At 54.5% G+C, this 17,891-nt stretch overlaps 1 protein-coding gene across 4 annotated transcripts in view; it reads right to left on the bottom strand.

Moving 5' to 3' along the window:
- The window catches only part of MACF1 (microtubule actin crosslinking factor 1), a 185,693-nt gene that overhangs the window by 25,510 nt on the left and 142,292 nt on the right, over positions 1–17,891 (bottom strand). For all 4 annotated transcript variants that reach the window (XM_070764906.1, XM_070764907.1, XM_070764908.1 and 1 more), the window contains 12 exons: positions 12,521–12,682; positions 11,732–11,902; positions 11,268–11,434; positions 7,868–8,027; positions 6,602–6,928; positions 5,473–5,557; positions 5,006–5,247; positions 4,146–4,352; positions 3,649–3,768; positions 3,183–3,290; positions 2,845–3,063; positions 1,793–1,996 (listed from right to left, as the gene is read on the bottom strand). In XM_070764906.1, the coding sequence (XP_070621007.1) occupies positions 1,793–1,996; positions 2,845–3,063; positions 3,183–3,290; positions 3,649–3,768; positions 4,146–4,352; positions 5,006–5,247; positions 5,473–5,557; positions 6,602–6,928; positions 7,868–8,027; positions 11,268–11,434; positions 11,732–11,902; positions 12,521–12,682 (2,172 nt within the window). The remainder of the gene's footprint in view (positions 1–1,792; positions 1,997–2,844; positions 3,064–3,182; positions 3,291–3,648; positions 3,769–4,145; positions 4,353–5,005; positions 5,248–5,472; positions 5,558–6,601; positions 6,929–7,867; positions 8,028–11,267; positions 11,435–11,731; positions 11,903–12,520; positions 12,683–17,891) is intronic.

Raw genomic sequence — 17,891 nt, 5'->3', positions numbered from 1 at the left:
TCAGGCCAAGAGTAGTCGATTGTCCACTCTCTCTGTTACACACACACACACTCACACTTTATGATCTGCTAGGAATTTGTAAAAAGACAGGCCAAACTGCCGTCCGACTCTTGAAGGCCCAAATGCAGGATGGATTCAAGCTAAGGAATTGAGATGAGAACTGGAGTCCAGCCAAGACCCTGGTCACCCACTTCCAAGTCTTGAAGCTTTGGAGGTGGAGTGGTTGCCTCTGCTGGGTCTTTAAAGTCCATGTGCTTTCGTGGGGAGCATCAACTGGTGGACAAGCTCAGGTCTGAAGGGCCATCTGCCACCTTACAAATGACTGCTCTACAGTGCCCCCCCCTCTAGAACAGGGAGCAGCTGTGGGGCTCTGGGAGCCATTTCAGCCCCCTTGAAAATGAGACCAGCTGTCCAAGGGGAACCAAATACTTGGACCTTCCTTCCCCCCCCCCCCAAAGAACTGCTTACAGTGACCCCCATTAAGCCAAATCTGTTGCTGGGCAGAATTATGGCAATGGGGGGGGATGGGGGGGGCATACTCTGGCTTCTCTAGGGAGCTTCCGGGGGGGGGGGGGGGCTGAAGGCAGAGACAGAAATCCTTGGCTTCACCTGAAGCGCCAGTGAGATAGGTGAGCATTGCATTGCCTGGCCTCTTTGCTTTCTCCAGCACTCACACACATTGTGTGTGTGTGTGTGTGTGTGACAAAGACAGCAAGGTGATTCTGGTCTCTCCACACGAGGGGCAGCAGCAGAAGAGACCCTGCCAGTTAGGCAAACTGGGGAGTTTTTGAGCCCCCAGCTCAGCATCATTCCCCCTGGGAGGTTGACTATCCCTGGATGGGAGGGGGGGCGGGGGGGGGCGCCTTGATGGACCAGCTCAGAGGGCAGGGAGTGGGAGGGGTGATGAAGGGGTCCTTACCTCCGCAATCTGTCAGGGTGGAGTCAACACAACAATGAATGGTGACGCAGGGAAGGCGGTAAATGGACACCGAAACACACAACGGGGGAGACATTCCACAGTGGGGGGGATGAGACGGGGGGGGGGAGGAAAAACTCAGCATTAATGTGAGGGGAAACGAAAAGGACCAGATATGAGTAAAATAATATAAAAATAGAAGGACTTTCAGAGGTGGGACACAGAACAAAATCCCACAGAACAGCCTGATCGTGACCAACAACACAAGGTGACGTGATGGGACAACAGATGGGACTCCTGGCAGACGCTGCGGCCCCAAAAGGGAAACTAAGTAAATCTACACCAGCCCCACCCCTAGTTTCCACTCGGAAGGGAATTCCCTTGTCCAGCTCCCATCTGCCTCCACCCATGGAGCTGTGCGTGGGTCCCTGCCAGACCTCTAAGACCGGACTGTTGCGCTGCTGTGCGGAGAGCATTTCTGTGGCCCCCAGGGGTGGGTGGGGGGCTTAGTGGCCGAATGCTCTTCCCCACCCAGCTGCTCCGACTCCCCCGGAGGAAGGCAGGACCTCCTTCCCGAGGCCAGAGGGGCTTCTGGGGCAGGGAGACCCTCCTGCTGGGACCAGACTGCCTGCAGCTTCCGGCCCGGCCCCCTTCTCGGCCCATTGGCCTCCCAAAGCACGGAGGCTGCTTGGCACGGTGCCCGGCAGAGGGTGACTCCAGGGTCCTCCCAGCCCTAGGCCTCTGTGTGGGAGGGGCTGCCCCCTGGCCCATCCCCCTAAGGCCAAGACCCAGCCCCCCTCCCAGCAAGCAGCATCCTCCCCCCCACGCCCCCCCCAGATCCGGCCCCTCTCCAAAGGCCGCGAGCGCTTCCCAAACCTGCGTGGACTGAGAGATGGCCTCATCGAGGGCCTGAGCCCGCCGCCGGACCTCTTCCTTGATGCGGGCGTAGGTGGCCTCTGCGGCACAGTACTTCCCCTGCACCATGGCCCCTTCCTCGGGGTTCAGCTCCGTCAGCTGGGGGCCGATTTTCAGCAGCTTGTCAATGTGGGGCTTGTGCTCAGCAATGGACTCCCTCAGTTGCTGTAAAGAGAAGAAACTCCCCCTATAGAAAGGCCAAGCAGTGACCCCAGGAGCACGAGGGGAAACAAAGCCCCAGACATCGACTGGCCCTGGAAAACAAAGCTCCACACGGTCCATTGTTTCCTTTGAGTTCCACAACCTGCAACAACCTCAGTCAAGAATGGGAAACCCAGCCACACCGGCACATTCTCTCTCCCTTGAAGGGCCAGGTTCATATCTGGGCCCTGTGCTAGTCAAGGTCCACTCAGCCTTCCACCCTTCCCAGGTGGGTCAAGTGGGGACCCAGATTGTGGGGGGCCGGAGGCTGACTCTGAAAACCCCTTGGAGAGGGCTGTGGAGCACCGTGCAGCGGTAGATAAGTCCAAAGGCTACAACGCTCTTCTTTGTTTCAGTCGGCTGAGTCTGCCGGTGTTTGGCCCTGGCAGTGAACCACTATCAGTGCAGACCACGTTTGCCCAGCTGATCCAAAGGCCTAGGAGGCCACCCCAGAGCAGGCCCCACCAGTGAGCTCTATGAGGAACTAACCGGCCTTCTTAGCAAGCCTCCCTTCCCCCCCTGCCTGCACAGCTGGCACCGTTTGGCCAGGCAGCCTCCTGTTTTGCCCGGTGTCTGCTGTCAATCACCACACAGGTTGACTTGCCCCCCGCCCTTTCTTCGGCAGAGTCTGGGGTCCCTCCAAGCCCAGCAGAGCCGCTCAAGGGCCGGGGGGGGGCAGCCGCTTTCCCTGCTCACGGCCCCACTCAAACCAGCGTCACGCGAGGGTCCCTTTCTAAGCCGCACAGACTCAGTCCAGCATTTCCCCGCGGCCTGCAGCGCACGGACACCCACCCACCCCGATGCCCACTGACCCTCATGTCTTCCTGCTGCTGCTTGAGGTGCTCGTGGTCAATTGCCGGAGGGGGCAGCTGCCCAATCAGCCCCTGGGTCTCCTCCAGCCAAGGACTCAGCTCCTCGTAGGTCTCCCAGAACTGGCTGACCAGCACCTGGGCTCGTTCCAGCCGAGCATAGCGCTCCGAGTGGAGGAGGCTGGTGGCCTCGTACTGTTTCACAAGGGTCTCGGTCTTCTCCTGTGGGACACGGGCAGAGCTTGGGCCAGGCCAATGGGCCTCCCTTCCCCAAAGCCTGGGTCTCCAAACCGCCCCAGGACAACCCCCCCCCCCAGCGTTTCCTGGGCCCTGAGGACTACCTGCAACATGACCTTCTGCTCCTCTCCACAAGTCCCCAAAATCTCCGTCCGCTGGCTGAGCAGCTCATCCACCGAGTCTTTGTGGCGAATGATGTCGATGGAGAAGGCCTGCATGGAAGGGGACGATGGCCACAGAGCTCAACTCCCAAGCGCAGAGCCCCTCCCTCCACCCTGCCCGTTCAGCCTGTCTCCACCGCTTCCTGGGTAAAGACCCCCAGTCCATGACCATTGCTCTTAAAACATCCATTGTCCCTTCCACGTAACGGGGCCCAACGCATCTCCCAAGGGTTGTAAATCCCAACAAGGCCCCTTCGCTCTCGGGAAAACGGGCAGCTCTGCTCCAATCACCCCCCCCCTCAACTTAACTTGGCCTCTGGCTCCCTCTGTCCACCCAGCCAGCCCAGCTCTGCTCCATCTTCCCATCTGGCCACTCCACAATCTTTGCCACCTTTGCCCCGTTGCGTACCTTCTGCACCTGCAGCTGGGCAGTGGTCTGGTCCTGCTCCAGTCTAACTGGACCAAGCGCCAACAGCTTCCGTCTGGTCTCAGCAACCCAGGCGAGTTCCGCGTCGGCCGCCTGCTCGTACTGCCAGAGAAGAAGAGAGCACAGCCGGGTTAGCCGGGAAACCAGCTGGCGAAAGGCGGAGCATCCACTCAGCTGCCCCCACAAAGCCCCCCAGGGTCTGGGCTGGGGAAGCCCAGAGGCTGCAGACCGAGTGCTGCTGCCCCCTCCTTTTGCCGGCCAGCCTTTCCTTAGAGGGGGACTGCCGCTCTGGAGGCCAGGGGAAGCAGGGGAAGAGCCTGGTTCGAGTCCCTGGGGCTCGGATTCTGTCTTAACGCAGGATTTCGAAGGACGTGCGTAGGTGGTGGGGCAAAGCGACTGGCCCAAGTCTCATGCTTGGACAACCCTCCCCGAGAACTGAGTCTGCGCCAGCAACGGTGCACAAGGACCTGCCAGGCTACCTGCTGAGACCTTTGGATGGCAGCATCTATCTCGGCCACCCGCTGGTTGATGGTGTCACTGGTGGCTTTATACCGCTCGTTGGTGTCCGAGACCAGCTTGTCCAGCCCTTCACGGGCCCGCCAAGGAACCAGTTCAAGGAGGGCGTGGCTGACCTCGTTCACTGTGTCCAGGATGATCTGATGTTCCATCACCTCCTTCTTCAGCTCCTGGAGGGAGAGGAGAAGGCCACTTCCTGTCATTCTGCCGTCCAGCTGCACCAGGCTTGGCTTTGTCAAGTGACCCAATGTGTTATTCCTATGTACATAACTGCTTGGGTTTGGCAATATATAAAACAGACCAACAATGTATGTTTAAATGTATTGAAACACTATTGCTTTAAAAGCTAGTATCACGGATGGCCAGAAGAGGGCGCCAGAAGCGTGATTCTCTCTCTGACTCTCTTTGCTATTTCTGTGACTGCTGTAGTAAGAACTGTGTGTTAAATGCTGGTTTATGTATTTGTAAGCTGAACAAGTAAGACTTATAGTTTTGTATATCTATTGACTGATTTAATTGTGTATGACTAGGACTGTTCTTGACTAAGACATTTGCCAAAGTAAATAATATTTTATACACTGAATGTATCTGGATTGTATCACTGAACCATTGCTCGTATCTCCGGCCCGTCAGCTGGACATCTGCAAGACCTCCACGTTCCCTCTGTGTACGAGTATCTGTGACACCTCAGAGACCCCTCTGCACACTGCTTAACACAATGCTGCCTCAGAGATGTTCCCAACGGCAATGTGGGGACGGCTCTTCCTGCTGTGGACGAGGGAAGCCGAGGGCCTTCTCTGACCAGGCCTGGACAGCCCCTTACCTTCTGCCTCTGCTGGAATTGAGGGATCTGCTCGCCGGTGGGGGAGTGTCCTCCCCCGGACATCAGCTCCTCTTCCACCTGACCCATCCAGCCTGTCAACTCTTCGTGTGTCGACTGGAACTTGGTGGCCAGCTGGCATGCCTGCTCCAGGGTGCGGAGGGCCTTGGAGCTGGCAGCGGTGATGTCCGAGTAGCGGGTCTTGATGCCGTCCAGTTTCTCTTGGATGAGCAGCACCTCTTCCCCTGCACAAGGTCACCAGGTGTTTGGCTTGAGAAACTAATCCAATGTGGGCCTAGCAGGGTGTGCTCAAGGCCGGGCTCACTGACCACCCCACCCAGACAAAATGCTGGGCTCAGAGTTCTTTATGGGCAGGTGTGTCCTACACAGTCCCAGCTGTGGAACTTCTGGGCACGAGAGAGCGTGTGGGCGCAGAGGCAGCCCCTGCCTGGCCCCTCTTCCTCTCCTACCTGTGGTCTGCTTCAGGAGGGCCTGTCCGTTCTTGATGGCCTGGTCAACGTGCTTCTTGCGGTTCACGATCTCATCGTTCAAAGCCTGGGCGGGGGAGGGGGGGGAAAACCCACACTCAGAAACCTCCTTGGAAAAGACCTGAGGGTTTTGTAGGAGACCAAAGCAGGTCACCTGGGTGTGTGTGTGTGTGTGTGTGTGTGGGTGAAATGCTGCTTATCCTTGTGATCTTTACAGACTGTCCCTTTAGTACATAAAGAAAGCAGAGCAACTCCCACCAGAGCAGGCAGATTGAATAGTAGACGGAGCCTGCCCGGGAGGCCTGTGTCTGAGAGTGTGTGTGTGTGTGTGTGTAGGGGGGGGCCCTGAACAAGAAAAGGTGCCTACCTCCTTTGCCAGACAGAGAACAGCCCCAGACTGAAGGCTCGCGCAGGACAGAAGGGGACACCTGGACGTCTCCTTGACCCCAAAGCTACACCCACCTTGCCAATCCTAAACGAAGGCCAGAGCTTCCTGCTGGACCCTCCCACTCTGCCCCCTGCTAACTGAATCACTCCTTGGCTTACTGCAGCTCCAGGTAACAGAGCCACCTGGATCCAGCAGGGGGCGCCAATGCTCACAGGACACCTGACTCCTGCAAGGTGGGGAGGGCTGTTCCCCCTGGACTGTCACCTCTTCCGGCTTCTTTTCGGGTCCTCCCCCCAAGGCAACAGTCTCCCCCCCCACACACACACAGCAGCCCCACTGCAGACCTCCCTTGGACTTCCCTGCAGAGACCCCCGGCTGCAGAGGGTGGGGGCTGCACTAGGAGGCCAGAGGGTGAGAGGAGGGGGCTCTGGGGAGGGGGGAGGCGTCAGGTGAGACAAATAATCCTGCTGCATCGCTCTTGGGTAGATGGAGATGCTGGAGCCAAAGCATCCGTGCCACACACTTGCTGATGCCCTGAGCTGTCCTTTGCAAGGGGACACCGTGCCCGCGGGAGACCCCCCCATGGGCCCCCCCTGACACCCGGCCCCTCCGAGACTCCCCCCTCCCTCCCCCGCTTTGATTTGGTGATGATCCGAATGAAATGGTTGAAATCAACAGGGGAGCAAAAGAAACACAAGGATGGGGAAAAAAACGGATGGATACCAGCTGGCCAGAGTGTTGCTGTTGCAGGACTTCCCGTCTGTAATCCTTGACGGACACCAAGCTGAGCTTGTCCTCGACCTCAGCCAGCCAGTTGAGCACCTCCACCTCGTCCTCCCCAAAGAGCCGGGCGTTGGACAAAGCCTGGTCCAGGAGGGCAGCCTTCCGGCCGCAGCGGTCAGAAACCTCCGCGTACCGGGACTCGAGCAGGTCGAGCTTCTCGGCCAGGGTGGCCTGCTCAGCACAGCAGCTCAGCAAGGCCAGGGAGTGGCCAAGGCTGACCACCTGAGTGACCACGCTGGCCTGACTGTCTATCTCCTCCTCTAGTGCCTGGGAGTCCAGGAGGTTTCAGGGGGGAGAACAGAAGAGAAAAGGGGGAAAAACAAGGGACAAGCAAACAGAAATAAATGCATGGTTGGAAATGGACAACACAAAGTGGGGAAATTAAAACACAACCAAAGGGTGAATATGACTGAAAACAGTGTAAATGCAAAACGATCATTTACTAAAATAATATGAAATTATAAAGAACTATGCCAACAAAATTTTTAAAAAAGATGGATTTCCTTTTTCCGGTATCCAGGTAAGTATTGAGATAGACTACAACTTGTTTTAACTGCTTGAACATGAGGATTACTAGCTTGTTTTGCAAATGGTAGTAACTCAGCACTTCAAGCCATGGTTTGTTGAGTAAGCTCTCCCACCCCAGTGTATTTAATGCTAAGAAACACCAGGCACCCGTCTATGGAAACATCGGTAACTCTTCCCTAGGAAAGAAGGGGGGAAAAGGAGCCCCCGAGGCCATGGCCAGAGGACCCCCACCCCTGGGTCGCCCAGATGGCACGGTGGCAGGAAAGCAGAGCAGGCAAGGCCACATGACCGCATTATTCCCATGGCTGCCCAGGGCACATCTGGATTCCACAGGAGACGCTCAAAGAAGAAAAGCCGCCCTGGAACCTTTGATGTCTCTTGAGCAGACCCCCAGAATGCGAAGGGCAGACGGTCCACCTGGCCTGGATACTGTCAGGCCACGAGACCCTCGACTGGACCCCGTGAGAGCATGAACCGCCCAGGGTCACTTCGGGGGAGGGGGGGAATCGGCAGGATAAAAACGGAAGAAATAAACAAAGGAGCCTCCACGCACTGACCAGTGGCCAACCTGGGCCTTTTGCCTCTACCTGCTGCACTGTTCAATCTCCCTCTGAAATTTCCCTTCACAGCAAGTGACCCGGTGCCCGGTGCCCTCCTGGCCCTCCCCGAACTGCCCACCTTGTGCCGTGCAATCTGCTGCTGGATTTTGGCCGTCTGAGTCCCAATGGGCTCAGAATTGGCCAGTTTCTTTTCAGTCACCGTCAACCACTCCGCGATGGGCTCCGAGGTCTCGTGGAACTGCCTGGCCAGAACCAGGATCTCCTCCAGCTGACTCTGCCTGCGGAGAGGAAACAGAACCGTGCAGGAGTCACCGCCTGCTGCGAGGCAACGGGAGGCTCCGGTGAGGCCGGCTGAGAGCCGCCAACAATTGCAGCCCCACGACAGCTCCCTCATCTGGCCAGGAAAGCACATTAAGCTGTGGTGCATTGTGGTGCAGCACAACACGTGAAGAACAGATCAGATTGTGAGAAAGGCAGAACCTCTGGCTGCTTTATTTTTCCCTCTCACTGCAGTCAAATGTTGAATTACTTCTAAAAGAGACTGGAGACCATTGGAAATTACAATAAATAATTTTGAATACACTGAAAATAAACAGCTGGAAGTAATGCAAGCTTCCTCTAGCAAAGTTGTTGGGACTTTTGAATTTTGGGGAGGAAGGAGCAGCAACCTAAACCTCTACCTGACTCTACTTACTGGTGTGACTGTCAGGTGCTTAGAGAAAGTGAGCCACAATGTGAGCCACTGGTGTGGATTCCCACGTTCCAGAACCCACAGAAACGTATGTGAGGCCTTCTTGAAAGGAAAGGCAGGTTGCAACTCATATCAATATTAGAGAAGCAAATATGATCAATAACTTAATGCAAAGGCTGCAGGCTACTCCCAATTCCAGTCCCCAAAACTGGAAGGAGCATGAAGTCCTTTAAGCATCATTTGTGGTCCTTGAACCATGTGGCCACGAATACTGCAAATGGGTGGCACAATTTCTTGCAAGCACTGGAGCAGATGGAAATTGCAAACTCCTTCACTAGTGTCTCTTCCTTTCCCTCCCTTGGCCTCTTTTGGTTGGTCCTGTCCCAGGTCTCTGCTGCAACATGTAGCTTGACTTCAGTCTGAGCAGTGGCTCCTCTTTAGTTGGAGGCATTAGGCACAGCCGGACAATTCCTTGCACATGAGCCATGGAAGAAGTTGGGAAGGAAGAACAGACAGAAGTTCTCAAGGAAGAGGGAGGAAGCACAGAGAGAAAGAGAACGAAACCTTCCACTGGTCTTCAGCAAGGGAATGCAGATGACCAAACACATCGACATCATAGCAATTGTTCAGGGAAAGGGAGAATTAAATGTTACATGTGGATGAAACAATTCAAAAAACCCATCCCCTGCCAGATGTTCGTGCCATTCAACTGGGAATCTGTAAATAATACAAATGTGAAATTGGCAAAATCTTTCCAGTCGTTGTCCTTACTAGGAGGAAAACCAGGCTAGCCAGATAGACTGACCTCTGTCCCTGGAGATCGATCATCCTGACGGGCAGACGTGCTAAGAACCATTCGGTGCCTGGACAGAAGGCTAAGGAGGAAACTCAAGATAACCCTCGGATGGAAAGACCTTCGGACAGCCTGTCAAGGGTCTAGGGTTGTATCCCGTAATAACAATGAAGAGCCCCAGCAGTTCTTGGACGCCTCCTCGCTGACCTGGCCGACTTTGAAGGGCTGGACCGGGAGAGCGTAATTAAAGCCAGGGATGAGCACCAGAAACTCTCACAGGGGGCCCTAGGATTGCTCTAACAAGATGGTGGGGTGGGTTGATGCCCCAAAATAAGGCCTCCCCGGATAATAAGCCCAATTGGGCTTCTGAGTGCAGGGCAATAAGGCCAAGCACTTATTTCAGGGTTCAAAAAGTATAAGGCAGGGTAATTCTGCAAGGGGATTCTGCACATTGGGTCACTGAGCAGAGGCCCCTCCCCACGGCCTCCACTCTCCATTTGCTGGGCAGGTGAGTGTGTCCCAGTGTGATTGGACACACAAGGAATTTGTCTTTGATGCATATGCACATAAAAGTGTACATAAGTCCAACTAATAAATAAGTAAGTAAGTAAGGAAGGAAAGGAAGGAAGGAAGGAAGGAAGGAAGGGAAAGGAAAGATGAATTTGTCAAGAATCATGAGGTGCAACACTTAATGATCGTCATAGGTTTCAAATAAACAATCAGGAAACAATCAATATTAATATTAATATATATTGATGAAGACGTAGCCGAAACCCGTCTCCAAAGCAGTTGCTGCGAGAGGGGCTTGGGGGTCCAATATGAGCCAGCAACCTGCAGCAGCCACCAAAAGAGCAAACAGAGTCCTGGGCTGTAGAAACAGAGGCATCAAAATCATGGGGGTCTTTGCGCTGCTTCATAAACCTCTGGCAGGGCGACAGGGGCCTTCTGCACCCAGTTCGGGCCACTCACCACTTACAGAAGAGAGGTTGAGACTTTGGAAGAAGAGCAGAGAAGAGCACGAGGATTGAAAGGCCTGGAGACCAGAACACGGGAAGAAGACAGGTTGCAGGCTTTGGGTTTGGCTCGCCTGGAGGAAAGGAGGAGGAGGAGGAGGAGGAGGAAGAGGAAGAGGAAGAGGAGGAACACGGGAACAGAATTCCAGGACTGGAGGGGCTGCCCCGTCTTCTGGCCAAGAGAACAGGCAGGAATGTCCAAAGGACAAATAAAATTGCAGGACAAAGGGCAGGAAAGGGAGCGTGGGAACTGATGCTAGAGGGAAGGCAAGCTGAATCCGTCTCAGAAAGAGGCTAGGTCCCAGTGAGGAATTATCTGCTGTTGGTGGTCAGCTGGGAAACCGCAGAGTTGGAGGACAGCAAAATTATTTAGGATGCAAAAAAACTTCAAAGACTGGCAAAGACCCCCCCCTCCCCCCTCTAAAGTAGGTATCTGGGTTAATAGAAGCCGTTCAGATCAAGGGTCCCCTCCCCACACCAGCAGATGGTTGGGACCCAAATTAGCCAGAACCACACACACAGACTAACCCCCCCCAACATCTTGGCAATCTTAGCTCCGTCTTGGGTAACCGCAAGAAACAACCCAGGAAGCCACCCATGCAGAAGTTACTGAACAGCGTCCTGGGTATCAGGCTGCAATCTTGACCAAGGCAGCTTCACACCCGCAGGAATCTGAGCATTTCACTTGCGCATGCACAAACTGATCAACAACTCAAGGCGGCAAACGTTCCTAATGCTCCTTCCTCCTCCTCCTCCTCCTCCCTTCCCCACAGGAGGAACTCTGTGAGTAGGGTGGGTTGAGAGAGAGCGTGGGAAGCAGAGTGGCCGAGGAATCCAAGGAGGACATTGGGATGGAAAGGAGGTGTTTCAGGGCGTCCTTGCAAACCCCCCCAGGGCCGTGCGGAGGTCTTGCAATGACCAAAGAGCGGAGGCAGCCGGAGAGAAATAAAACCCACCGGTGCCGCGCAGGGCGACTGCAGAGCCAGAAGCCCTAGATGGTGCCCCGCGTGTCCAGTCTTACCTGGCTGAAGCTTTGCCCAGGAGGCCTTCCCAGTGGCTCCCGAGGCTATTCAACTGGCCGGCGATTTTCTCCCTGTCTGCTGGTTCAGCTGACCGGGCGATTCTACCCCCCTCGGCTTGGATCATCTCCACAGTAGCTTTCCGATCGTCCAGGAGACGTTGCAGCAGCTTTGCAGAAGGTCAAGAGAAGAAAGAGCGTTGGCCAGTTCCTTCCACTTGCACTACCGCTGAACTGACCCTCACACGTTATTTGCTTTTCTTATAGAGCCCTGGCCACACTGGCCTTTTATCTCACCCACTTCATGGATTTACAGGTTGTATACTTTAAAATTCTGCTCTTTATGGAACGAACAGACATTATACACGACCCCCATTTCCCCCCCTGGGAATTCCCCTTTTCCCCACTGTCCCGGCTGCAGGAAACGTGAGTGCCCCCCCCCAGTCGCTCCCGCCGTCTCCGCTCACCTTCTGCTCCTGGATCTGAGCCTTCACCACTTTGTACTCGGCCGACGGGGGCTTCTGGCTGGAGATGAGCTCCTCCGTGTCCCCCAGCCAGCTGAGCAGAGGCTCCAGCGCGTCCTGGAACTTCCCGCAGTGCAGCAGGGCCTCTTGCAGCTGGGCCACCCGCTGGGCCACCTGCGTTCCAACAAGACACCCACACCTGTCACGGGAGGGGCCGGCCTTGCTGGACGGGGCCCGTTTCAGCCAAAAGCAGCCGGGGGCGGGGGGCAAGCGGGCACTTCCCTTTGGCCGGCAGGAAACCAGGCATCCCATTAAACGGGGTTCCATCTATTTATTTATTTATTTTAAAAAATAGTTTATTGAGTATTAAAAATTAAAAAAGCAAAAGAGGGGAAGGGAAGAAGGTTACACAGTAAAGGGAGGTCTCAGATTGGAGATAGGTTGAAGCAAAGGGAAAAGGAAGCAAGAGAAAAATCTACACTCGGTGGTGGGTGGATTCTCAGTGGATTCTCAGGCCGAGTCCTCAGCTCCTGCTCTGGATGGATCAGCCTCTATACACCCCCCAAGCCAGGAGGGCCCCTCCCATGGGCCCCTGGGCACCTCAGCCACGGAGTTCACGGCCCAGAGGGAGCCACAGTGTTTGCAGACAAAGACTCTGGTCAGGTCCTGCTCTGCAAAGAGCCCAGGGGACCATCGACAGGCGGCTCCCCATTTCCACCAGGAAGCCCAGCAGCCCTTGGGGTCAGGGCAGGCCCTGGGGTCCCGCTCAGGAAGGGCCCAGGCCGCGCTCACCTTCTTGTGGAGGGTGTTCCAGCGGGTGTTGATCTCCTCCATGTCATGCTCCAAGCCCTGGACGTCACAGTTCTTCCCCGCACTCTGGACAAGCCCTTGGCCGAGCCCATTGACCTGCTGCAGCTTTGATTGAAGGGGGTCAACTTGCTCCTTCTGGAATTGCTGAGAAGGTGGGAAGAGGGAAGGAGGCATCACAAACAGTGGCAAAAACTCTACCTGACCCAGGGCTCAGAGGAAGACGCCCTTCCCCTGGCTGCTAATTGTATCCTGAAACGGTCTGGGGGGTGTTCCACTAGATGAGCCCCCCCCACCTGGGCAGCGCCCTCAAGGGAGCCAGCAAGCCTTTCCCACTGAGGAGGGGGCTGCTTTGGGGATCTGAAGCCTTCTCAATACTGTGATAACTGGCAGAAGCCCATTTTGCAATGGGAAAAGGCAGCCCCATGAATAATTATAACAATAATAATTTTAGCCAGCCAGGCAGCTCTTAATTTAAGTCTGAAACCTCTAAGGCTAAACCAACCGTTGGAGGAAACACCAGTGGTCAAAGTGAGGAGGAAGAGGAGGGCATGCTTCTCCTCAAAGGCAGGAGATCACAGAGGACTAGCACCTTCTCCAAGAGAGAGGCGCCTCACCCGGGGGGCAGAGGAAGCAGACACAGGTGGCTGAAGAAAAGGGCCAAGGAGGCCGGGGGGGGGGCATCAGGCGGGACTCTGTGGCTGGCTCGTTTATCCCACAGGACTCTGGGTCATCATGGCCACAGCATGGGTAACATGCCCCTCCTCAAAGGCCCCCAGGCCACTGCGGACCGAGCAGGCTTCCTTCCTCAGTTCCCTCCCTCGGCCCTGAGCAGCAGCCGAGTCCGAGTGGGAGCCCGAGATGCCCTGCCTGGAAGGGGGCGGACGGGAGGGACCCCGGCCTCTCCAAGCACAGGCCCCCCACCCACCCCTGCCCCAAAGGGCCCCCTGTCAGTATCAGGAAAGCTGAGTAATCTTTGTGTGCCCTCAGATGCTGGACAACGGAGGCCGAACACGTCTGTTTCCCTTCCTGGCCAGACCCCTCAGTGTCAACACCACGTCTTTGGCTGCCCCCCAAGGCTCGGACGGCTCACGCCCCTCCTCTTCCCCCTCCGCCTTCCATCCCGTGCAAACCTCTCCCGTTGGCCTCAGAGGTTATTTTTGACACACCCACACGCACACACAGCAGCAGCACCAATGATATTGCCTTGTTGCTTATATCCTTAAGATTTTTATTAATATTGACCTATAAAGCCCTACATGGCATTGGACCAGAATACCTACGGGACCACCTTCTGCCACACGAATCCCAGCAGTCGATTAGGTCCCAGAGTTGGCCTTCTCCGGGTCCCGTCGACGAAACAATGTCGCCTGGCGGGACCTAGGGGAAGAGCCTTCTCTGTGGCGGCCCCGGCCCTCTGGAATCAAGTCCCTCCAGAGATTTGAATTGCCCCCACCCTCCTGGCCTTCCGCAAGATGTTGAAGACCCATTGATGCCGCCAGGCATGGGGGGATTAATTTTCTTCCCCATCCTTCTGACTTTAGCATTTGAGAGTGGTGTGATTGTGTAGAACTGATGGCTTTTTAGTAGTAATGGGTTTTTAATTTTGTTTTTTTAACAGTGGATTTGTATTATACTGTATTATTGTCCCTGTTGTGAGCCGCTCTGAGTCCTCGGAGAGGGGCGGCATACAAATCTAATGAATTATTATTGTTGTTGTTGTTGTTGTTGTTTCCTCATTGCTTATTTCACCCCCATGACAATCATTAAGTGTTGGACCTCCCGATTCTTGACAAATGTCTCTTTTCTTTTATGTGACCCTCTCTCCTCCACCAATCAACAGCTGTTCCTCCAATGCTGGCCCCCTTTCTGCCTTCCACATTGTCATGCTGTTTGGAGTTGTGACTGAAGATGCCCAAGACCCCTGAAAGAAATAGCTCCCTAAAGCTGCCCCCCCCCACTCGGCCTTGCCGTCTCCTTTGTACTCCAGAAATGCAGGCGGAGTCGCAGCCCCACTCCAAAATTCCCCCTTTGAAGTCTTATTTCTGGAGGCACCGGAAGCGTTTGCCATTCTCTTGCGTGGGGCAGGGTTAGGAGAAGCATGAAGTGGCAAAACGGAGCCCGGGGTCCTTGGATCCCAGCAGCCAGGCAGCCTCCTGACCTGCACTGCCCATGAGAGCACAAGCCGCCCATTGTGGCCCAGCATTTTCAAGACTGTCCACCTACGCGTCTTACAGTGAGACCTCGAAAGAAGGAGGAGAGAGCGAGACCAGGGATCCTGTGGGGCTTGGTGGCAGACTCATCCCTTTGGGGCAGCATCACTGGGGCTGGAGTATCGGCACTTCTCACATCAAGAGGTTCTGGGCTGTCTCTGAAGGTCTCCACGAACACAAGAGGTTTTTCATGCATCATAATTGTTAACTGACAAGGGGCTTGTGCGCCATCTCTGATGTAACCTCCATTTGCATCACCATCCTGACCTCTGGCTCCCACCACCACCACAAACACCTCCCCTGCCCAGGTTAAATCCTGCATTGGCAGAGCCATTGCCTGTTTGGTGGGGCCTAGGGGAAGGGCCTTCTCTGTGGGGGCTCCGGCCCTCTGGAATCAGCTCCCCCTCCTCACCTTCTGTAAGAGCCTGAAGACTCTTCTATGCTGCCAGGCTTGGGGTTATTGGACTCGAGCCCCCTGACCGGTGAACACTATGTGTGCTTGTGGTCTGAGTGGGAATGTTTGACTTTTAATAATTGGGGATTTTAGATCAATTGGATTTAGGACATTGCATCATATTGTTTTCTTTTATATGCTGTAAGCTGCCTCGAGTCCTCGGAGAGGGGTGGCCTATGAATCCAGTGAATGAATGAATGAATGAATGAATGAATGAATGAATGAATGAATGAATGAATGAATGCATGGATGGATGGATGGATGGATGGATGGATGAATGAATGAGTGAATTTCTCTGCTCCCAAACTGCCCTAAGCAAATAAGGACCCAGGGTGAGGGCAAGTCTAAGCCTTCCAGTCAACTAAACACTTAGCAGCTACTTTGAAACAATACGATGTCCAAGTGGTCAGCAGTAAAGGACCAGGTTTTGCTGCAGACCCAGTGAGCAACTGGAAGCTTCCAGGGCTCTCCATGGAAAAAGAAAGAAAGAAAGAAAGAATTCGCCCTGACTTATCACATTCAGCAATGGGAACCTGCCAAGATGCTGTCCAGAGCCATGGAGTTGTTCTGCAGTGATTGGCCTTGATGACAATGATGACCAGGCAAGAGCAGAGAGCTCCCCAGCCTCCCCTGTGGAAACAGCTGGCTCCTCCTGCTATGAAACCCCCAGTGTACATGGACGGGCTGCCTGCAAGAGTCCCGGACTGCTAGGTTTTCACTTGGGGCAAGCAGAACACTCTCACACACACACAAACACACAAACAGCTGGGACCAGGAACAGCTGCTGGGTAGGGATGGCAACATCTACAAAACAGGCAGGTTCAGTGGGGAAGTTTAAACAGGCAAATCAAATTTAACAACCGCCTCAACAGAAAATGCTTGGAAGCCCAGCTTGGTGCTTCAGCCCCTGCAGCCTTAAACCTTCTTCTTTGGTCCAGACAAACGGAAGAAGGGAGGGGCTGGGAACGAGGGAATTTGGGGGAGGCCGAGGGAGGGTCACGGCGTCTTTCCTCTATGCCGGCGTCCGTGCGTCCACACAGACCCCAAACTTCGCAGGCAACGTTGAAGCAACGCAGAGCCTGAGCACCTTGCTTCATTTTCTCCTGCAGGACCCGAATTCAAATCTTATTCCGGTGAATATGGAATCAGGCAAGCGATTGTCTCCGAGTGTAACTGAGATGGCAGTGGCAACCACAGGGAAGCTCCTGGGAGCAACAGAAACACGCCACGACCTTGAAGGAAGCCCCCTGCCCTCCACACAGCTTCCTCCTCTGAGCAGGGCCTTCTTGGCAGAAGCACCAGATCAGCCATGTCAACCCAGAGCATTTTTCACCAGCTTCCCAACTGCCGGCCAAGATCTCTCTCACTTTGGGACAGTTTTTCTGTGCCCAGGCACCACCACCCCCTCCTCCTCCTCCTCCTTTGGAAGAAGCTGGGAGGGGGATTCCCTAATCTCCGGTTTCCTAATTACAGGCTGAATATGGGCATTTTGGCTGCAGGAAGCTGTTAAGCGACACCAACTCAGTCCATCTCAGCCCAGAGTAGGAGAGACGCTGGTCCACGTTTAGATTTCAAAGTAGTTTCTCAAACTTCTGGCTGGTTTTACTTTTGTGCTTTTGGAAATGCACAACTGTTTGAAGTGTGAGAAACAAGAAAAACAAAAAACACCCAATGGTTATAAAACTAGCTTAGCTCACTCCCCCCCCCCCAGGGGGAAAGAAGCTGTTTTGCAGGAGAAATATTGATGCAAATTTACACAAGAGTCACAAGAGTCACTCCTGCCCCTTAATTTAAATTGGAACTGGATGGGTGGGCATTGGATTTGGTATTGTGTACTGTACTGTTTTTTATTATTGTTGTGAGCCGCCCCGAGTTTGCGCAGAGGGGCGGCATATAAATCCAATAAACCTAAACCTAATTGTTACGACAGAAGGAGATGTTCAGAGATTTAGGGCAACATTTCCAGTTCCTTCTCTCCATCTCCATGAAGGGGGGGGGGGGGGTTGCCTTTGTTATTTAAAGTAGACTTCTGGGCCAAAGCTTAATTCGCCTGACATCATTTTGCCCTTAGCAACCCATTCTTTCGGTTCCTACCCCTGCCGTTGTGCCTGCTCGGTCCCAAGTGTTCTGCAGAAAACGCCGGATTCCTTCCTTAAAGAAGCATTTTATGGAGGCCTCAACCCACCCCACTGCCAAGGCCATTCAATGCAGGAGCCAACTGCCACTCAAAAGGAAAGAGAACTTCAGCTAAACTGAAGTAGGACAGAGGGGACTTAAAGAGACGCTCTGTTGTCCTTCACAAATGATATCCGTCAGTCAGTCAGTTAACTACTGAGGATCAACTCCTCCTCAACTCCAAATGAAGTGATTTAATATCAGATAGAACAGTGAGTGAGAAACTAGGAAACAAATACCTGGTCATCTGGAGCCAATTCACTGGTCCCAGGAGCAGCGGAGAAAGAAGGCGGGGGGGTCTCGGGGGCTGACCTGGCCTCCTGCTCTTCAGCTTCACGGGCAGGCAACTGAGCTGTGCCAGGGGGTCCATCCCGGGAGGCCTCAAGCGCAGGGACCCAAGGGCTGCTTTCCCACTGCGAAGGATTCTCTCCCAGACTTCCATCAAAGGGCAAAACACTCTCCTCCGTCCCTTGCATCCCCTGGACAGATTCCTCTGAGGATCCGGGCATCACGG

Source organism: Erythrolamprus reginae, chromosome 11, assembly GCF_031021105.1.
Source record: "Erythrolamprus reginae isolate rEryReg1 chromosome 11, rEryReg1.hap1, whole genome shotgun sequence".
Lineage (NCBI taxonomy): Eukaryota > Metazoa > Chordata > Lepidosauria > Squamata > Dipsadidae > Erythrolamprus > Erythrolamprus reginae.
Note: the sequence above shows the minus strand (reverse complement) of the source record. Positions and strands in the feature narration are given on the sequence as shown.